Source organism: Pollachius pollachius (assembly GCF_949987615.1).
Source record: "Pollachius pollachius genome assembly, chromosome: 6".
NCBI lineage: Eukaryota > Metazoa > Chordata > Actinopteri > Gadiformes > Gadidae > Pollachius > Pollachius pollachius.
Window position 1 is genome coordinate 10,274,553 of NC_136939.1, and position 21,508 is coordinate 10,296,060.

Sequence of the window (21,508 nt, forward strand, 5' to 3'; positions counted from 1 at the left end):
CACAACATACTACTTTGAGCTCCCTTTCAATATCCTCTTTAAATACATTAAAGGGGATTCAGTTTGTTGGCTGATCTGCTGTTTTGGTAGAAAATGAATGCATACTTTGGAAGTCCTCCTGGGTCAAACAAATAGATCAAATGCCGAGACAATGCCACCTCCAAACAAACACTGGTTAGTGCAATAAATCTGAATGGGGATGAATGCCGATCCCGTTAGTGCTAATACTTTTGCTGGCATTACATTGAAGCATTTAAAAATGAGGATTACATAATTTTTAACTGCTGTCTTTCTCTCCTTTTTGTGTTTCCTGAACTAGCAATGCATTTGAGTGGAGGAAACGCTGTGTAGTTTAATATAAGCTCCTCTACTCAGTGAGACATTTTTTTCGTCAGTGCTATTTCTAAAAAATGATCTTTTCACACCACCCCATCAATAGAGCTCAAGTGCTTGTATATATATAAATCGAGGTTACAGTTCCGCTCTGGAATTTCTGCAAATAATTTGATTAACCAAAGTTTAAAAACACATACTCTTTTAAACCCTGCAATGCTTTTCATGAGCAAATTTTGATTGCCAAGCTACAAAACAGGCCTACATTTGGCTATTATGGAAGACATTCACAGTTTAAACTTTTCAAACTCACCACAGTTTACACCCAGCCAGCCGAGCGAGGATTTTTAAATCTGTCTGACATGCACTTGGAGCATCCTGAATTCATTGTCGGAGAATGAAAACATGAATATAGAATTCAGATGTCTCAAGCCTCTCACAAGCTCACTGGGGCCTGCACACAAGACAACAATAGCGGGGGAAAAAAACATCAAGCCCGCTGATTATGAAAGACAGTCGGCTGGAGATCGTTCCTGGTGAGCATCGAGCAGCAGGGAAACTGGCTGCAGGATAGAATAAGAAAAAAACGATTACTGTGGAAGATAGATATTCAAAGTTAACTTCAAAGAAGATGTAAACTAGCCTACAAGGCATTGACCGTTGTGGTATGTAGGCTAGGAATGGCCATTCGGGCCTGTTGAGGAAAAAGCCAACGAATGGTCTTCTGTAATGTTTCACTACTCGTAGTAGATCAGGGTTTGTTAGGGGTGCATAAGGTGCACTGAGGTTATCCAAACCCTTTGACTACTTCAATTGCCCTTATTTGGATTTCATTGCAGACCTATTGAGCGAGACAAGGTGTTCTAGCGCCATCTTGTGTTGTGCAAAGTAGTAGGCCTATGCTGTACGATCTAGTTCAAATGAATTGGATATTTATTGATTTAAACTCAAGGCAGGCACTTAGCAAATAGTTTATAAAAAGTTAAAATATTAATTCTTATAATTATTATTATATTATAACGTATATTCCGTTTCACCAAATTCTTCCTGTCGATCACAACCCAACTTCAGTGTCTAAAGTATACACACATGTTCAAACAAGATGTTGATTGGGATAACACAATTATTTTTAAACAGTAAAATAATCCCCTTGCAACTCGGTTGAAACGAACATAAATCATCTGAAGCAGCAGTGTGCATACGTCACCGCAGCGCTTTACACCATGCAATGCCAGCAGGTGGCACGAGAGTACCATTTCTGTTGCCCTACCTTTCATAGTCTACGGCGCTTTATCCATGAGGAGGAGGCTCACTGACTTAAATAGATCAGATTGTAATTTTAAAAGATTGCTTGAGATACCCCCCATTGTTAGTCTGATTAGTTTAATATCAGGGTATACTTCAGTAGCTATCCACCTTTTAACCTATTTTCTGGGTAGGCTTATGATTATTAAAGTGTAGGCCTACATGAATTTGAATTACCACACACAAAAAATGAATAGGCTACATCCAAACTAGTACTTTGCTACTGTCTGTTGGCTAACCTCCCATTTAGTCATACCTTGCTTCCGGGGAAGTAATATGAATTGTTCTCCCCTTTCCCCTCCTCTCTAAGTCTTCGGGGGAAAAGTAATAGAAAGAAAGGCTCACTCAAAAAGCATGTGGCTTTGTTTTCCTGAAAATATGCAAAATAACAAGTGTGACATCTGCAATCATTTGAATTGTCAGATTGAATTAACTCCAGACTATAATAAATTTAATTCAGAGCTTTAAGCCTGAGTTGTCCCTGATTCGACATTGAGTGGGTTTTTCTATGGGTGTTTCAGTGTCCCCACAAGTACATGCAGGCTACATCCTTTTTCACAGGTATAGACAGTGTGAGCGTGGCTATGAGCTGAATACTATAAAGTACAGAAATTGGATGGTCCCTCGAGTGGACAACATTTCCCTTGCAAGTGAGCAAAAAGAAGATGTCCACACTACACATGATCCTGATTGAAAAACAAACCATCTCTTGAGACCATTCACACCCATAATACCCCCATTAAACCCTGTGAGATATTGCAATGCGCCAGCAAACACGGGGCCTTAGAATGGGATCCGCTCTCTCATTTTGCAGCCATTTCAATTAGCCACTATTACACAAAGGCAATCAGCGAGCTGGGGCCCTCGTGCTTGTCAGCCGGAAAGCATTTTCAACGGGGCCTCTGTATGAAAAGCATTTATATGGGGTTTAGCACGCATTCAATCTTCAATTAGCACACCTGAGTGGCAATGAATTAGGCCTTTATTAGTGTATAATTTAAAATTAAGATGCCGTTATTCTCGTGTATAAAGACAACAGCAATCAGTTGCGTATACAAATGTCCCTGTAACCAAGCAGTGATTTATGCAGGATGCATGCTTACCATCTGCTACAGAGAGATATAATTAGATATTTGACGTGATTTTATTCAGCCTCATGCATGTACCCCTTTGAAAATCAATGTACCGCTTTGATTGTTAAAAACAACAACAATGTGTTTGTCTTTCTCCATTTCTCCAGCTATACATCTAGTTCTCTAGTGATGTCTGGAGTACAAGTCATGGGCCTCAGTCCCCTAGCGGCCATCTTGGTTCAACCAAGATGGGACCAACATGGCCGATAGGTGAATGGGGCTTATATGAACCAAATAATTAAAGAGTTATAGATTATGTACATTTTGATAATAATGAGAATAGTAGCATTCTACAGCATGGACTGCGTTTGAAATCAGTTTCTACTAGCGGGTCCCAGCAGGATGAGTGTGTGTGCAGTTCTGAACAACATCCAGCTTCATTGCATAAGGTTATCTGCGTCAAGTCAAGCCGGGCCCTATCTCGATTCCTACTTGAAAGTCTCCCCTAAGTGGAGAACGCTCCCCGGCGTCTCCATCCTTCATCTATTCATCATGAAGCAGGTGTAGAAAACGACTCTTCTGTACACTTGTTTCCAAGGTGACAATGAGAAGGACCAGCTGGCCATTTGGTAACTACACACACACACACACACAGACACACACACACAGACACACACACACACACACACACACACACACACACACAAACACACCCACACACACACACATGCATGCACACACACGCAGGCACACACCGCACACTGCACACACCACACACACACACACACACACACACACACACACACACACACACACACACACACACACACACATACACACACACACACACACACACACACACACACACAGACATACAGGAAGCTGTCATTAGACACCCAGCTGCCTCAAAAGGAAGCTGGCTTGCCAAACAACAGACGATATAAAGGTGTGTATACGTGAGCTTATCTATTTTCTGTTCTTGTCAGACACTTCTCATAAAGATAGTAGGCTGCCAGACGACCAGCAGCATTGGAGGGTTGCCTGCTGCATCCTCCCACACAGGTCAAGCCAAACCATGTGTCCTTGGTAACAGCATGTGCTGCAGACAGTACTATAAGGGCATACAGAATGTGAACAACTAAACCCTGGCTCTGCACCAGAACAACCATTAGCCAGAGGGCCCTCCACGAGGACAGCTCCGGAGGTAACGTCGAGGTGAGACCGTGCTGTAAATCCTCTCGACTTCAGAGAACCTTGGGAGCGGAAGCACTTGCTTGTATTTTGGTCCCGGCTGTTGCCGTTATGTTATTCCGGCTCTTAGGAGTCATATTTATTTAACTGTAATGTTTGTTTGTCAGAAGAAAGGTTAGCACGCGGTCATCACAGCTCAAGACAAACCGTTTGAGCACAATGTGAAGGGGGCTCGCTCCGGGGGTGGATTATCCCTTTGTATGATCCCTATCTTGATTTGTTGGTGTTTAGTGTCACACAGAGCCTGCAGCCGCTTTTGAGGAATTGAGTCCTGAGGCGCATGCGTTTGCATGCTTGTGAGTGTGTGTGTGTGTATGTGTGTGTGTGTGTGTGTGTGTGTGTGTGTGTGTGTGTGTGTGTGTGTGTGTGTGTGTGTGTGTGTGTGTGTGTGTGTAATAGGATGATAGGAAAGCTTGATCACTTTAGATAGATCCTTCTTCATAACTGACCCTCCAGCCAACAGAGGACATTTTGTTTAGGCGCGTACGCCCACCCCCCCAAAGCAGCGCTACTGAGATGTAATAAAGTGCAGGGCGATAAGGGAGCTCATCATCCCTGTCACAGCTTCTCACTAATGGAGCCTGTATTCCTCATAAACACCATCTCATCCGAGAGGCCCGGAAATGGCCCGTCTTTTATCTCCCAGTGTCCCGAGGTGGTCGGTGTACAGATCAGGAATGCACTTTAATTAAAGTTTGATGCCGTTCATCTTGGCTTTTGAAATATTTACGAAACCCCCCCCTCAACCTCAGATGTTTGTCGGATAAGTGAATGCATATGTCATTGTACTAAAAACTGGATTCATATCATTTTTGCTGTAGTTGTTCTCAGATGTACAATACCACTATTATTTCATTGCATAGTGATTGTATTAAGGCAATAGTGAGTACCACTTAAGAAATGCTTGAAGAGGGCTATAATGGTGTAACCTCATCAAATGTAAACTTGCCATTATTGTCAGCCAAAACACCCACCGATAGAATTAACCTTCCCATAATTAAAACGCTGCTCAAGAAAAAGATTTTCCGTGGCATAAAGCAGATTTAACAAGTTAGCTGTGATATTAGTCTTTGCTGCCCCATTGTGAAAGACCTGTTTTTTATCTATACCTTAACATTAAATCACGTTTTTCTTGTCTCTTTATCCTTTGATTTGTAAACACCTTTCCTTCACCTTTACCTTTTAAGATAAGTTAAATACAAAAAATATGTGTTTTCTCTATTTATTAGAAAGTGAAAAACAACAACTCTAATGCATTTCTCTTTCAGGAATAAAAACGGCTGAGATCTATGAGGGCAGGCTGTTCTCTATAGAAAGAAGTATTTGTGTCAAAGCCAAGTAAGCTGAAAGCTGTTTTCACAGCCCAAGGAAAAGTGTGTCTTTCCTTACAGGACGTTGTCTAGGTTAAGTCTCCGGTGAATGGTTTCTTTAACATCCTGACCAAATTGGAGACTGCAGTGTGAATTGTTATCACCTTCTTGGTACGGTAGGACAGGTACATCCCTCTCTCCATTCACAGAGAAAACCTCTGGGGTTGAAAATAAATAGATTGTTCACTTTAGCAATTTGGTAGACACAGACTTTGTTCTTTGTTGGTGGGTATGTCTGAACCAGTCAAGTGGTGTTTGAAGTTGTCACAGTAGTAGTAGTTTTTTCTGTGGTTCATTGGAAGGCTGGTTACCCCCAACAACTACAAGCATTATAGCCAAACAGAGATCTGTCTGCAGATTTGATTCATTTCTGTGGATAACTGTGGCTTCACACTCACTTTCATTTTGGACACGTGCCATTTAGGCAATTCCATCTTTTTTTTTATCAGAAATGATGGTAAACTGAGATGGAGATGGTAAACTGCCCATAAATGCAGCACCAGCTCATTGTGAGAGCAAGGATAGTCGACCTAAGACTTCTGCACCTTATTTTGTGATATGTTCACCGAAGAAACACCACACATGTCTCTTTATTTTACTTACTTTACAAGGTGACAGGAAGTTTGTACAAAGTACATTTGGTTTCACAAAGGTCAGTGTAGCCTTCGGTTTAGAACAAAACTTGAAGTCGACTGAAAGCTTGGTCATAGTACTTTGAGAAATGTACAGTCAAGACATTGTTTACCATTCGGTATGCAACACGGCTTTATCAAATCAACCATTGATTCAATATGAAAAATGTTGGCCATTTGATTGGTGGTTCCTCATGCGGAGGCATAGACCAATGGCTGAAGAGAATATACACCAGGACAAGAGTCAACTCATTCAACACTAATCCTACTGATATGAGCGTCTTGTAAAAATGGAATGTTTTACTCGTGTGGAATTTTAAAGAGGCTTTTCAAGGGGCTGGTCAACCCATTAAAAATAAAGATATCCAGCATCAGATTAAAATCTGACTTTGAAATGATAAAGTAACTTCATAAGACCCCTTTAACACCACGATTTAATGAATTGGAACCAGACAGTTTATGACCTTGGAGCTTTCAGCTGAAAGTGACATTCTCAACCGGCTTTTACAATCAATTGTCTGCTTCTCCCAGGTCACCTTTAATGGGAAAGATGTGTCAAGTGTCCTCCCAGCCATTCACAGTGAGCTCAACGTATTAGAAGACTCTGGAGTGGACCCCTTACACCTGCATTCCTGATATCAGCTGGGCCATCTGTGAGCACAGAGAAGATCTTTCAATCATTGTATCCAGGATCCTCTAAATATGCCCCCCTCCATGGGTGAAGCTAGAGTTTGCGCTCTGTATTTTTGTATACTTTGAAGCTTTCTTGGGCATATCCGTGGTTTGGCTTGCCCACCACCATCCCCTGCCCCACCATCATCTGGGTAGGTATTCCCGTGGAAGTCCTGTGAGGTTCCTGTCCAGCAGAGCCTGGTCCACGGACCTGACGAAGGAGTCAATCAGCCGTCTCATGTCCCCCGTGAAGGGGTCAAAGGACGGCCGCTTTACACCGGAGCGCTTGAAGTGGCCGTCTTGGTTGCTCTGCGCGCACATCAGCCTCTCTTCGCTGGCGGTAACGTTCAGGAACAGCGTGACCAGGCGCAGCGGCGGGAACAGTGCCCTCTGCAGGTCCTCGTAGTGCACTACAAGCAGCCGCTGGCCAAACTTCAGCCAGCTAAGTGCGTGGGATGCCCACCAGGGGGCGTAGCTCGCTACGAACTCTGACCATTCTGCGTAATAGAGAGAGAGAGAGATAGAGGGCTCGGTTATTGTTGTGAATCTCCCCCCGCTTTTCATTTTTATTTGTTGATAGTTTGGCTGTGTAAGACAAGCATCTGCCAAAAAAACACAGGCCATCTGGAGAACACACTTTTTGGTTCCAACCAAAAAAAACATGAAAACAATTGCCTACTTTCCATGAATGACTTTCGGTTAAATATACATCTTATGGATAAACCCAGCTTTATTGGACAGAAATGATTGCCTAGAACCGCCCTACCGTTTCAAACAGTTGCAGTATTGAAAAGAACAATGGCATCTAAATCACCAAGGAACATGGCAGTGGGGTCAGCGTTACCTTTGCTCTTCCACTGTGTGTCCGTCGCGTGGCCCAAATGCCCGGCGCACTTGCGATTGAACTCCGCCATCAGGGACCGGTACGGGTTCCGGATCAGCAGGATGGCCGCGTCGAACATCTCGATCTCCTTCTGTCCACTCTCGTGGGTCTTCACGCAAATGCTTCGGCCGCTCTTCCAGTAGTCCTTCTCCCCTTTGAAGCCTGAGGGGAGGACGGAAGCGACCATTAGCCCACGCAGTCACACTGACCAGCATGCAGCAGGTTCCTGGGGACCCAGTAGCCCCTACCTCTGTTGTACAGCGTGCCGTCAAAGTAGAAGCTGCCAGTGTAATACCCCGTCACCAGCTCCACCAGGTGTCGAAGCCAGGTGTTTCCCGCCCCGGGGAAACTGGACAGAGCCACCAGGTTGCTGGAGCGTTGTGGCAAAAAGGTCCTTTCTTTGCACCTCGAGTCTGGCATGGCGCAAAGCACAGGAGGTCAGCCAATGCATTGTCTGAACGAGTCTCAGCAGAGCCCCCAAATCGACGGTTCCAGCTCGTTATGCATGTCTATGATGACAACATGATGAAACCCATCCATCTTTGATGTCATCTTGACACAGAGTTAGCTTTAATGGATTTATTATGCAAATCCTTTCTCCTCATTGCCAACTAGAGGCTGAAATGAAATCAGATTAGAAGAAAAATTGCTTCAATACTTATTTTACAAGTGTTCCACATGCATGGTAAATACAGCAGGCTGCTCTGTCTACGGCCCACTCACTTCCCCCCTGTACAGATCTGTACCGCATGGTATTGTAGCATAGGGACCAGTCTCAATCGCACATAGAAATGTAACATATATATATATATATATATATATATATATATATATCTATTACATGACCCCTCACCGAGGACAGGCGTGTGATACACTTGGTAGTAGTCCTGCTGCGTGGGTGCTGTCGGAGTAGCGGGGGAAGCCAGGCTGGTGTGGTTCAGACCAGAGTCCCTCCCACACATCTGTCCCTGGGGCTGCTGGGAGAGGCTGAAGAGAGAGCTGGTCCCGGCGCAGAAACATCGGGGAGCCTTCAACACGGCCAGCGGAAGCTCCTACATCAAGTAAAAAAAAGAAAAAAAAGAATCAATCTCAGGAGGGTGATGTGCACGCATATGCACATACGCACGGACATACACACGTTTGATTTATTCCGTCTTTTCTCATCCTCAACAAACGGCAAATCTACAGTGCTTGTGACATCCAGATGCTGATGTCAAATTGTCCCTATGTTTGCACTACTATGATGAGCTGGATGAGTGTGTGCTTGTTACATGCACCTGCGCACACACTCACTCACTCACTCAGAAACACACACGCACACGCACACACACACACACATACACACACACACACTACACAAATACATGGGGATGGAAGGACTCCAAAACCATCGTTATCTCATTATGGGCCCATTAAAGCATAAGCAGCCATCAGCGGTAATGAAACTCCATCCCCAGACTCGTGTCAGTGGGATCCCATGGGGGACGGAGCGACACACGCGCACAGAAAGAAATGTCTTTTATCTTCCATCTTCAGGGAGCGCACACTTCAGGCTGTGGTCTACAGAGACTAGCGCTAGAGTGCTAGCACATCTCTCTGTAGAGTATAGCCAGAGATGTTATGCATTAATCACACGGTATATATATATATATATACGGATGGGAGCGAACCTTATCCGTGCAGGTCTCGATGCAGGATGGCACGGTGAGATTGGGATGGAGGGAGGCCACGGGAAAGGCGCTGATGGTGCTCTTTGGTATCTTGAAGCAACCGCTGTAGTAAACATTCCTGACTAGGGAGAGAAGGAGAGGGAGAGCAAGAGAGAGTTGCGCAATACAGTATGAACATGAAGCAGGTTGTGAACCCATCTTCAAAACCCAGTTGAATGAGAACAAAGACGCGTTCATTGTAGCTTGCTACTGGCGCTCAACTAGCGAGTTTACGTTAAACGCTTAATTAAGAGAAGGCAAGATGAGGTCGGAAAAGATGGGTGTTTGAACACTTCAATGCCAAGTCTTTTGTAAGTAGATATATTTTCTGTATTTCTTTTTGCAGTTCTTATTTTTATTTAAATGTTTAGTTTCAGTCTCTTTCATATGTACTGTCCTGTACTCTAAACTGTGACAGCAACATTTCCTGTCAGGGATTAATAAAGTAAAATCTACTTCTAATAAAAACAATGAAAAAACTAGAAGGATTAGTAAACGCCTATCTATTTGAAGTTATCTCTACTAGTTTGGTATGAGGCCCGGGGAATGTGGCCACACTGCATTTGATCCTAATTTCTTTGAACATGGATAGGCTTAAGTATAAATACGCAGACTTTACCACTAATGCAATGTGACATCCATATTTAGGTCAGTCAACAACTTTGCACAAAGAGTACATCACGAAGGCCTGCAACAACTTGAACACAACTCTTTTCGCCCCATTCGTGAGGTAACCGTTCCCTTGTGAAAGCTCATCGATGCATCATATCTATTTATATGAATTTGTTTCTTTTTATTTTGCTCAAAGATCCAACATTCCTATATGTTTCGGTGAGTGTTTCATAAAGAGGCGGTCTTACGAGCAGGGGTAAAAAGAGGGTGAAAGATGGTGAATGAGTGATCATTAATCAGGAGCGTGCTGCCCGTCGTGTATAGCTGCCGTGCATCCCCACCCCTGCATAATAAACCCATGCTTCTGCCCGCATATACATCAGTATCGCAGGAGGAGAAGTAACTAGTATAATATGTTATGTGTGTGGGTGTGTGTGTTTGTGAGAAAGCGAGAGAGGGACAGAGAGAGAGCAAGAGAGGCCGAGAGACAAATTTATAGAAATCCTCCGAGTGTAGAGGGGGACACACAGAAGAGGTAAAGGAAACCGAGAACGAGACCTAGGGAAAGAAAGAGAGAGATTGAACGAGAAAAGGAGAGAGAGAAAGAGAGAGATCAAGCAAAAAAGACACAGCAAGGCTGATAGAAGTAAGTAAGGACTAGCGTTCCGGCGCCAGACTCACATTTCCTGTGTCCCGGGAGTTGTTCCACCTTGTATATGGAGAGGCGCTCCACTCCCCCACAGGGGGTGCCCCTCTCTCCGCGACAGCTCACGCTGCAGTCCTCCTCCGGGGCCTGGGAGCTTCTGATGCGGTTCCCACAGTGACACTCGGCCCCATACTCTAGACCTGCATACTGGTACCCACTAACCACACACACACACACACACACACACATACACACACACACACACACACACACACACACACACACACACACACACACACACACACACACACACACACACACACAGACGCATACACACACACACACATAGACATATATACACACAGGTAGAAATACACATATCCATGTGTATGATTTCCATGTATGCACACATACACACACACACACACATGAACATAAATATACACGTGTATATACACACACACAACCAAACACACACAAACACTGGCACACACACACAGACATACACAGACATGAACATAAATATACACGTGTATATACACATACACAACCACACAAACACACGCACATGCACACTTGTACACACACACAAACACACACACACACACAAACACACACACAGACACACACAAACGCAACCACACACACACACACACACACACACAGATAAACATACATAAACATGAGCAAATATAAACAAACACATACCCAGGCCCACACACACCCTGATAAATATACATAAACATGAGCATATATAGACACACACATAAACACCCACTCCATCACACACACACACACACAATCACACTACAAACACACACACACATGCACACACCCACATACACTCAGTCAAACCGGATGAACACATACACAACCGGATATACAAACTTAAAGACACACTTAAACACAAGCGCACACCGACACACATACATAAACATCTTTCGCGAGAAACCAAAATTGCAACAGCCTGGGGCGATCCATAACCGCAAGCCATCAGCCGTTGGCTACAACCAGCCTATCGGACCCCACTTAAGATTTAAAACTCATTCCTTTATTGAGGATTTCCTCCCCTTGCCGCGTTGTAACAATAGCGTGTGTGTGTCCGCCCCGCACCGGATGGGGCCGCAGCCCATCTAAAGAGACTCCTGAGCCGGGGGAAGATCCAGGGTGTCCAGGCTTACTCTGGGACTCATCCCCCCCACCTCCCTTCCCTTTCCTCTGCGATGGAAAACATCATCAGAATTGACCTTTTATATATATACGTCCTTTTATAGTTTCCGCACTGAGTCGCACTGACTCCTTTTGCCACATTTCTATTACTGGAACACTTTGGTAAACAGCACGTCGCGGAGGGGTGAGGGAGAGGCTGAAACGCTGTCAACACCACCTTGGTAGTCTGCGTGCAGCTGCCTTTATTCCACTGAGATGCTTCTTCTGCTTTCCACAATGAAGGGTTTCGCTGTCTGAGGTGCGCTCTGTGAATGCCTTTTCCTGAAATCTAAGATTACATCAGGATAATGTTGTGCAGGCACAGCTACTACAGCAGGAATGGCTTTGAAATGTCAAAAATCTATTCAGATTCTGATTTTGCCCAAAAATATTTGTCATAACTAATTGCTCAATTTCTGCACTCTCTGCCTTATACTTAGGTGCAGTATATATCTCCTTGTGTTTAGTGAAAACCCTGTGCAAGTGCATAGTGTACAGCTATGTATGCTATGTCATCAATTCATTAAAAGCCTCTGTTCACTTCCACTCCATATAGATAAAGCTGCTTAAGTTGAGAATGAATGTTTATAAAAAGACATCAATAGGCAACAGCCCATGAAGGACTACTCCACAACACGAGATGGAAACCAGCGTTATTACCATGCAGTTTCAGTATTCCTCTCTCGATTACCTGAATTCAATCTGCAATATTGCCTCCATGTGATTGGATGTCACGTGACTGGCTCTCTTCCCCACCACCAATCATTCACTGTCCCCCTCCACCCCTTCCCCAGCCACCTGGCACTCCACTGGAACACAAGCAGCCATTCACGCAGAGGAGTCTCAAAAAGAGCTCAGCACCGAACAGCGCTGTCTCTGTGGCTCGCCTGGCGATGCACTCTCTAGCCCTCCGCCCACCGGCCCAGCGGCCCAGCCTCCACAACGGCATTACCTTTCAGCGCAGGTGTCCTGACACAGGGCGCTGGTCATCTTGCGCAGGTCGTACAGGATAGTTCCCCCCAGGGCCCGGTCCCCTGCCTCGTGCAGGAAGCAGCCCACATAGGTCCCTGAGGAGTATAAGACAGATGAGAAATATAACGGAGGAAGGTCAGTAACCCTCCACTTGTGTTGACGTCAAGCACATGGTGGGGCCTCCCAGGCCCACACAAGTGCAAACGTAGATCTTTCCATCTGTGGAAGTGAAATTGGCATTAATTGAAAAGAGTATTCAGAAATAGTATTTTTGTTATTTTTTATCTGTGCCCTCTCTTAAGCATTTGTAACATTTAATTATATTTAATACCGGAAGGACAGAAGAGCAAAAAATCGAGGCGAAAAGAAAGGCATTTTCATTTGATATTTCATCGATCCTGCTGAAAGACGCTGCCTTGATAGATAGGAATCTGTCATGCCCTATGTGAATTTGCCACTTTCCAGACTATTGTGATAAAATAACGCATATAGTTATGTGATCAAAAGCGCGTATTTTCAAGTTAATAGCATTATATGAATCCCAAAAATGACAATAAATCCCCAGCTGGAAAGGCCAAGGAATTTCAAGTACACATATACTGCGCCCATAAAACTCAGATGGAATGATTCTTTAGTTTCAACCACATTTTCCCATAATTGCCACAATTTGAGAGTGTGGCTTGCCGTCATTGAAGTGCTCATTACGTTGACAGGGTAGTTTGAGCCACTGAATGATATGAACAACGTGAAAATATATTTAATGTAAATATAGCACCATCCTTACAGAAAGAAACTGGTCATTTCTATGCAGAGCATGTTCAAGGATTGGAAGCCTTGAAACCGACGGTGTTGGACAAGCGGGGAGGTGGGGGGACACGGTAGATGAATGGAGCCCATGTGTCAGCAAGATGCACTGACACGAGAGAAACAAGAAACGGAGCATGAAATCCTTTGTCTGGGCTCAGAGCGTGTAGAGCACAGAATATAACGTCCAACGGTTTTACAGTGTCCTTCTGAACCACGTGTCCTCCCAAACCACGCGTCCTCCAAAACCCTGCATCCACCTAGACCCTGAATCCCTCTAAATCGTGTGTCTTCCAAAGTTCTACATCCACCTGAACCCTGAATCCCCCTAAATCGTATTTCCTCCTAAACCCTGCATCCCCCTAAACCCTACATCCTCCTAAATCATGTGTCTGCATAAGCCCTGCATATACCTCAACCTAGTGTCCTCCTAAACCATGTGTCTGCATAATCCCTGCATATACCTCAACCTAGTGTCCTTCTAAACCATGTGTCTACATAAGCCCTGCCTCAACCTAAACCTAGTGTCCTCCTAATCCCTGCATCCTCCTTAACGCTGTATCCTCCTTAACCCTGCATCCTCCTAGACTCTGCATCCTCCTTAACCCTGTATCCTCCTTAACCCTGCATCCTCCTAAACCATGCATACTCCTTAACTATGTTTCATCCTAAACCCTGCATGCTCCTAAAACCTGCATCCTTCTAAACCATGTGTCTGCATCTGGGGTCCTTCTAAACCCTGTGTCCTGCTAAACTTTGCATACTCCTTAACACTGCATCCTCATAAACCCTGCATCCTCCCAAAACCTATAACCTCATTAACCCTGCAAACTCATTAATCTGCATCCTCCTAAACTAAGTGTCATCCTAAACCCTGCATGATCCTAAATCCTGTATTCTCCTAATCCATGTGTCCTCGTAAACCCTGCAAAAATCTAAGCCCCACATCCTCTTAAAGTCTGCCTCATCCTTAACCTTGTATCTCATAGAACCTGCATCCTCCTTAATTCTGCATCTACCTGAACCATACATCCTCATATATTCCGTAAAGCCTTCGCTATAGGCTTGGTGGACCGCATTTCTTGACTACTATGTCGTGGAAGCCCATCTCAATGTAAAGAATCCTTCCAATGCAGCCAAGAAATTCAGCCCTCCTTCTGCAGTCAGTGTATCATTTTTGGCCAATATCAGGGACAGTACTATCCACATATTAGTAATCAGAAGGAATTCATTCATAAATGAATACAGATGAGTGCTAACTAGCTAGCATACCTAATACTTAAGTTAGTGTAAATACATTTTTTATCCTTATTCTTCAAACTAATTGGGCATTCCCCAAAAGATTAGTGAAATGGTTTTTCGTGGACCACCGTGCAATTGTTGCAAATCTGATTTTGAATCATTTTTTGGTTTGGTTTGAGATTTTCTTTTCCTTGCAGATGGTTTGCTGTTGGTAAACCAAGATCTCTTCCTAAAAGTAGGTGGTTATTGACAAAGTTAATCAATGCTGTGCCCCAGACTTTGCATATTGTATGGAAAGGCTGTGAGGGACTATTCTAGACCATCCTCTAATGTAAATCGTTGTTGAAAAGCAATATTTTCTAAGAGCTGACCTTGAACGATTAGAGCCTGGAATCAAGCATGCAAACAGGGGAAGGGAAGCGGTTTGGATCAGCAACCATGCGTGAGATGAACGCCATGTGTGTTGGTGTTTAATGACATGCACAAAAACTGGCCCAGCTCCTCTTCCCAGAGAGGGCTGAGGAATCGATGCCAGTGGAAGGCAGTAGGCAGTGAGGAGGGGAGATGCAAGATTACCACAGATGGGGGTAGGCAGTCCATTTTAGGACCATTAGAGTAGACCTGCGGAGGGCAGCCGGGACCCAGTAGGGGACCGCCGATCTTGGGAGGAAAATGCAGGCTACCACACAGACTAAAAGAACGTCACGCTTTTAGTCCAGGACCCAAAAGCTGTTTATTTTTAGAGAAAAGCTATAATTAAATTGTCATTGATGCCTTATCCATTTATTTATTTATTTTTGTTGCATTCGTGGATTTTCCCCCGTACCATTTAGGTTTAAGTTTTAATCTTCTGGAAATTCAAAAACAACAAATCATTCCCTGTGCATTCAAATGTAAAAATGGCACATAAATGCATAATGGAGCTGTGTTTGCTGCTCTAAATTCATGCCTGTCTCATGAATGTGCAATGAGTTGCAGTTTCTAAATGAGAAATGGAAACCTCACGCGCAGATTGTGTTACCGCTGGCTAGGGGCCATCCGAGCAACCTAAAGTAAATCACCAAATAAGACAATAGGTACATTTGTATGTTTTCTGCTTCATATATTATTCAAGGAAAAAACATTTTTCTGTCAACAAGCTTTATTTGTTACACACACATATCCTAACTGCGGTGCTCTGCACACAAAACAAAACTATTCAGAGGCTATCGTCCATTTCAATAAGACGTCGCAGTGGTATCTCCTCTTTTTCAAGCCTAGCCTCAAGGGCTAACACTATGTATCTAGATGTTGTCATTGGTGGGTTGACACAAACAGGGTAGCTTTGGAATTGATTGATAATACAGTCTTGATGTAACCTAGTGGTGACCAATACCACCACTGCAAGACAAACATTGTACTGGTGTACAACCAGGACTAGAAATAAGAAGAATCAGGAGGAGCTATGATCTTCTTGAAGAATATCAGGGATGAGATGAATGTGTGTTTTTTCCGATTGCGCACTTCCCCAATGAAACGAGCCGAAAGGCGCACAAAGTGTTCCTTGTGTTCCCAAGTGTCATCTGTCTAGCGATCAACAAAGAGATGCTTAAGTTGTTGTTGACTCCTGTATCATGAGTTCATTAACAGAGACCTTTTGCATCACTGACGACGACGAATATGTGTTTTTTACTCTGCCCTAACCCTAACCCTAACCCTTTTTCTAGTCACAGTTAGACCTCAGCGAGACAAAGACATTGAAATTGCCTAGCAGTACCTTCCTTACACACATACCGAGCTTTCCAAACGCACAGACATGAATCTATTATTCTGCTGAATTAAGCTATGAGGGATGAATTTATAGCCTTTTTTAATGCGCTTTTGCACATAACATGTTCTACGCAAACAGGGAATGTGTCTATGTTTATTGCCAGAGAAACAGTATACAAAATCCTTAACCTTTAACCAACCACCGTTGAAACACGACTTACCAAATAATGTTATAGCAACAGGGCTTCTACAACCATATGTGCTTCAGCTACTTGCAAAGGCATGCACGGGTTAAACGCATATTCTTGGATTGAGCACAGCATACAACTAAGGATAAGGATATCCTTATTCTTGTTCTCTTATGGCGCATAGTAATTCACTCTCTGAGCCTTGCAGTTTCAGGGGGTAACATTGTTGTTTGCTTGTCAATTCACTCATTCAGGGGAAAATTAAGACATGTTAAATTAAATTTAAGATAGACAAAAAATACTTTTCAGCCCGAGCCATCTTGTGTGTGCCGAGAATAATGGATTTTCTTTTATAACCCATGAATCATCGGTAAGTCATTATTTTCCCTCTCCACCCCTTTCTGAGAAAATACAGCTCAACGTGACCCGACGGAACTCGCTTCTTTTCTTCTCCTTCTTTAAATGAGGGGCCTCTCAGAGGAGCCTGACATTGCGTCTCTGGTGACTCAACATCCATGACTCTGGCACTGTTGGTAACCATCTACAAGCACGCATCATGCAGCTGCGAACGCCTTCTCTTCACCGTCGCTTACCTTTGCGTCTGCTGCCGCTGCTCCGGCCGCTGCCGCTGCTGCTGAGCTGAGCGCCCCTCTGCTCAGGGGTCTCGGGCAGCAGGCCATGGAACCAGCGGTGCTGCAGGTGCTGCACCCCCAAGCCGCGGGAGTCAGCCCAGTGTCGCCTGGCCCTCGTGCCCGGCCCTGGCCCCGGGCCCGGGCCCGACCCAGGCCCCGGGGTGGCCTGGTAGGTGGTCCACCGGGAGCGATGCCTCGCGCTCAGGCCGGACCCCCTGGGCACGGTGGGGGGGGCCACCAGGGACAGCGGGGGCTTGGTGGAGGAGGACAGGGAGGGGACCCCGCTGGACTGCGTGACCCGCAGGCCAGAGCGCTGCAGGAGCAGAATGCTGCCCGCCATCAGGTAGGCGATGCCCAGGAAGAACAGCAGCACCTGGGCTCGCCACAGGAAGCAGTGCACCTTCGAGAGCCGCGCCAACATGCTGAGCGTGGGCTGGGATCAGAGCAGCCAACCCCCGGCACAGCGAGGAGCGTCAGAGTGCGGCGTCTACAGACACGTCAAGACGCACTGTGCCGGCGCTGGTGCCGGTCCAACACCATGCTCTTCTTCTTCTCTAGTGTAGCCCTCGAGCAGTGCAGTCATTCTTCCCTCCAAGCCTCCACCATGCCTTGCTTCTTCATCCCAGTGCCCCTCCTCCACCAAGGGGTGGGGGTTGGATCCTTTTAATGTGCCACAGCTAAGATTGACCTCAAGGCAATCTCCAGCACTGCAACACCCGGGTTGCCTTCAACAAGTCCCTGGAGACAAAATGGAGGGGGAGAAAACAGGCAGCTGTTTTATTTATTTATTAATTTATGTATGTATTTCCTCTTTTTAAATGTCACTGTTATCCGACTCCATGTGTGCATAATCCAATAGTGCGGTGGCATGTGAGGGGATTAGACCCGTAGCTCATGTTGAAATTTATAGGCTTGTGTTTCCCTGGCCCCCAGCTATGTCTTTTTTTTTCCCCCATTTTGCTGTTTGCTGCCTCTTTTATTTTCAAGACGATCCCTGAAGTTGTGGTATCCCTGCAATTTGACTGCAGGGTATGACAGACATAACTTGCAATGTTGTTTGTGCTTTTTCTCCACATACCAAAATAACTGAATCAGTTGGACCTTGCACAAAAAGGATATCTTTTACCAAATTCTTCTCTTCCCCAAACCATATCAAACAATGTTGAGTTATTAAGCAACATCTGTCAAGGACGACTATCTATTATTTACATGTGTTTGTCAAATTAATCTTAAATCCTAATTTGATAGGTGGAAAATCCAAAAGAGTGTAGACCCAATCATGCAGTGAAAGAAATATGAGATGAGATGAGAGGAAGCGAACAGCAGATCTCCATATTAACACCTTCTCGTGCATGCAGATTTGCAGGATGACTGACAATGTTGGCCAAATATCGTTCAGCTGTCAAACCTATTCTCAACCTACATTAATCTTCATAAGCAATAGCGTTTATGAAAGAAATACATCCAAGCAATGTCAACGATTAATTTCGTCATAGTTCGCTTTGGAAAATGGGATCATTGAAGTGTTGCCATACAAGGTCCCAGGTGTTTTATTTCTTTTTTTTGTCACCTCAGTGAATGCTTTGAAATGAACTGCTGGTCTTTTAGTAATATCACAGGCAAATAGATGCGTTTCAGAGCGTGTCTCTTTGCTTCGCACCAGCGGACATTATAGTAGTATTCATACTTCCTATTGTGTCAATAACCATTAGGGGACCCTGACACCGTTTTAGTACTTTTCACACAATGTATCCTTCGGGTCGTTTTATTTAATCGAAACATTTCGACACACTTGCGAGCAAAGTATGGAGCTGCTGCTGCTCCCGAGGATCGAAGCAACAGTTTGCCTACAGAATATCCTCTTTACATCGTTTCATGCACAGTGGTCAACTCTTTCAACTGAACGCAATTTGCCAACATAAAATGAACTCAAATAATACAGACTATATCATCTTAACACTGCGAACAGCGTCCGCCGTGTGTTGCATGTTTCATCCAAACAAAAAAGAATCAAGGGTAAGTAGGGAAACATTGCATATGAAGCATTAGAAATCTTCCATCTTAAGGTTCCGCACCGTTTACAGTAGATGATCATTTAGCCGGGTGCTTACCCTCAGCTCCAGAGAGACGCCACGACGTCTTATCGCTCAATAAATGATGAATCTGTTGACATGTTCTCACTTCCCCGGTTTTTCTGAAGGTCTCCTTACAGTTCCTCAGCATTTGCCAGAGCTGTGACGACGTGCTCGCGTTATATAAGCGATCTCCCTCTCTCTCCATCGCTCTCTCCCTCTCTCTCGCTCTCTCTCCCTGTCTCCATCTCCCTCTCTCCCTCTCGCCCTCTCACTCTCCTCTCCCTCTTCCCCCTCTCTCCTTCTATCTCTCGCTCTCTCTCTCTCCCTCCCTCTCCCTCTCTCTCCCTCTCTCTCTCTCTGCTTCTCACATTTTACTCTCCGTCGGAGGAGCTGGCAGAACGACATAAAGAGAGGAGGCAGTGTGTGTGTGTGTGTGTGTGTGTGTGTGTGTGTGTGTGTGTGTGTGTGTGTGTGTGTGTGTGTGTGTGTGTGTGTGTGTGTGTGGAGGGGGGGGGGGGGGGGGGGGGTTGAATTCTCATTTGCATTGGTGATCTAAGCGCGTCACGGCTCTCGCTGTGCGGGGAAACGTGTCCGGCAGTCGGCATTGAAGACAAGAGACACGCCGAGTCCTGATGCTTTACGACGTTGTATCCTCCGGCTCCATCCATGATCGACATTTGTTTATAGCCCGACTTGCCCTTTCTTTATTATTATCATACTGTATTATTGTATGCATTTACATACATTTCAAATGTTGTGAAATTTGACAACCACCCCCCTCCCAAAAAAACATCCACCGGCCGTTTGAAGGACATTTCAGCACCAAGAACAGCGCCCCGTCGTGCAGGGACCTGCTGTGCATGAATAAGGCGAAGTTAACAGTAGAAGGGAATGAGGAGGGGCTGTTTAGCTGCCCTATGTAGTCTATAGGTTACTTTAAGCAGTTTGCAGTTTAGGCAAGAATACAAATCAATAATGGGCCTCAGCTATACTATTAATCTAGTCCAACACATACTTTCTAAAGACTTACTTATATATTTTTTGTTTATTTGCCTACTATATATTTGGCTGCAGCACAGAGACTTTCTGCTTTATCTAACATCGTCTGTGGAGATGGACCCCGCCCATTGCGCTGCTCCTGGGACTCCAACACGTTACTGTGTGCCGTCCTGGATTTTACTGACTTCCAATGTGTTCCCCGGGGAGGCAACAAGTCAGCCCTAGCGTCTGTTCTTCTTCAGACGTAGAAATATCTAACCCTCCAAAAAATACATTCAAGTTACAGATTTCCAGACAAAAGTATTTATATAAGGCTATTGATTGATGTTTGATAATGCTGCACATGTACAGGCTACATGATTATATCTTCCGAATCAACAATCTCTACATGCCATTTCTGATTTGGATATGCCTAAAACCCACATTTTGCCTGAACAGAAGCGTATACATCAGGTTTCTGCACTTATCATTAGCTCATCAGACATTGCAGACACCTAATCTCAGCCAACCTGGCTGCTATACTGTAGTGTTATGACCTCTCTTGAACCCGCTCCTATTGAGAAATCTGTGTGCGATCTCAGCTCTGTTTTATTTAAATTAATTTGAATGTCTCCTCCACACAACCAAATCTCCCCAACATGGCCCAGCACCCCACACAGCGCTCAGGGAAACCCATTCTCCCAAAACGTACTCCCCAAAAATTAGTCCTCCTCTTGTTCAATTGCATGCTGTCGCCAGTTTCATGTGGCTGACTGCGCTGTCATCTCTGCGTGACCTTTGCTGTCGCGTTCCTGCCAACCCCGCTGTAGTCCCAGGGCTGTCTTAGCGTACAAGGCCCTAAGAAGCTTAAAAGTGCATGCCACAAATCAGGCTTTTTCTGCCATACTTTCAACCACTGCCATCAGCGATGTTCCCATTCCCCCCCCCCTCCTCCCTCCCTCTCTTCCTCCTTCTTCTTCTGTTGCATCTGTCCTCGGCGCTGCTGAATAAATAAAAACGCCAGCTAAATCCTCTCCAAACTTTCCGCCACTGTTGTAGCCCTCCCACTAATTCCATTACTGCCTCTGACTTCAAAGGCGTTGACTGTGGCTTTATGCCGGTGTCGCTCTCGCTTCACCCCCCCGTTCCTGACGATGCGCTTGACATCCCTCT

At 44.8% G+C, this 21,508-nt stretch overlaps 1 protein-coding gene across 1 annotated transcript; it reads right to left on the minus strand.

Moving 5' to 3' along the window:
* Positions 1 to 6,780: 6,780 nt before the first annotated feature.
* wscd1b (WSC domain containing 1b) lies at positions 6,781 to 17,703 on the minus strand (the record flags this gene model as incomplete). Its single annotated transcript, XM_079737800.1, has 8 exons — positions 6,781 to 7,133; positions 7,481 to 7,681; positions 7,768 to 7,932; positions 8,373 to 8,571; positions 9,190 to 9,311; positions 10,522 to 10,703; positions 12,648 to 12,762; positions 17,244 to 17,703. The coding sequence occupies 8 exons, from the start codon at positions 17,701 to 17,703 to the stop codon at positions 6,781 to 6,783; spliced, it is 1,797 nt and encodes a 598-aa protein (XP_079593926.1).
* Between the last annotated feature and the right edge of the window lie 3,805 nt (positions 17,704 to 21,508).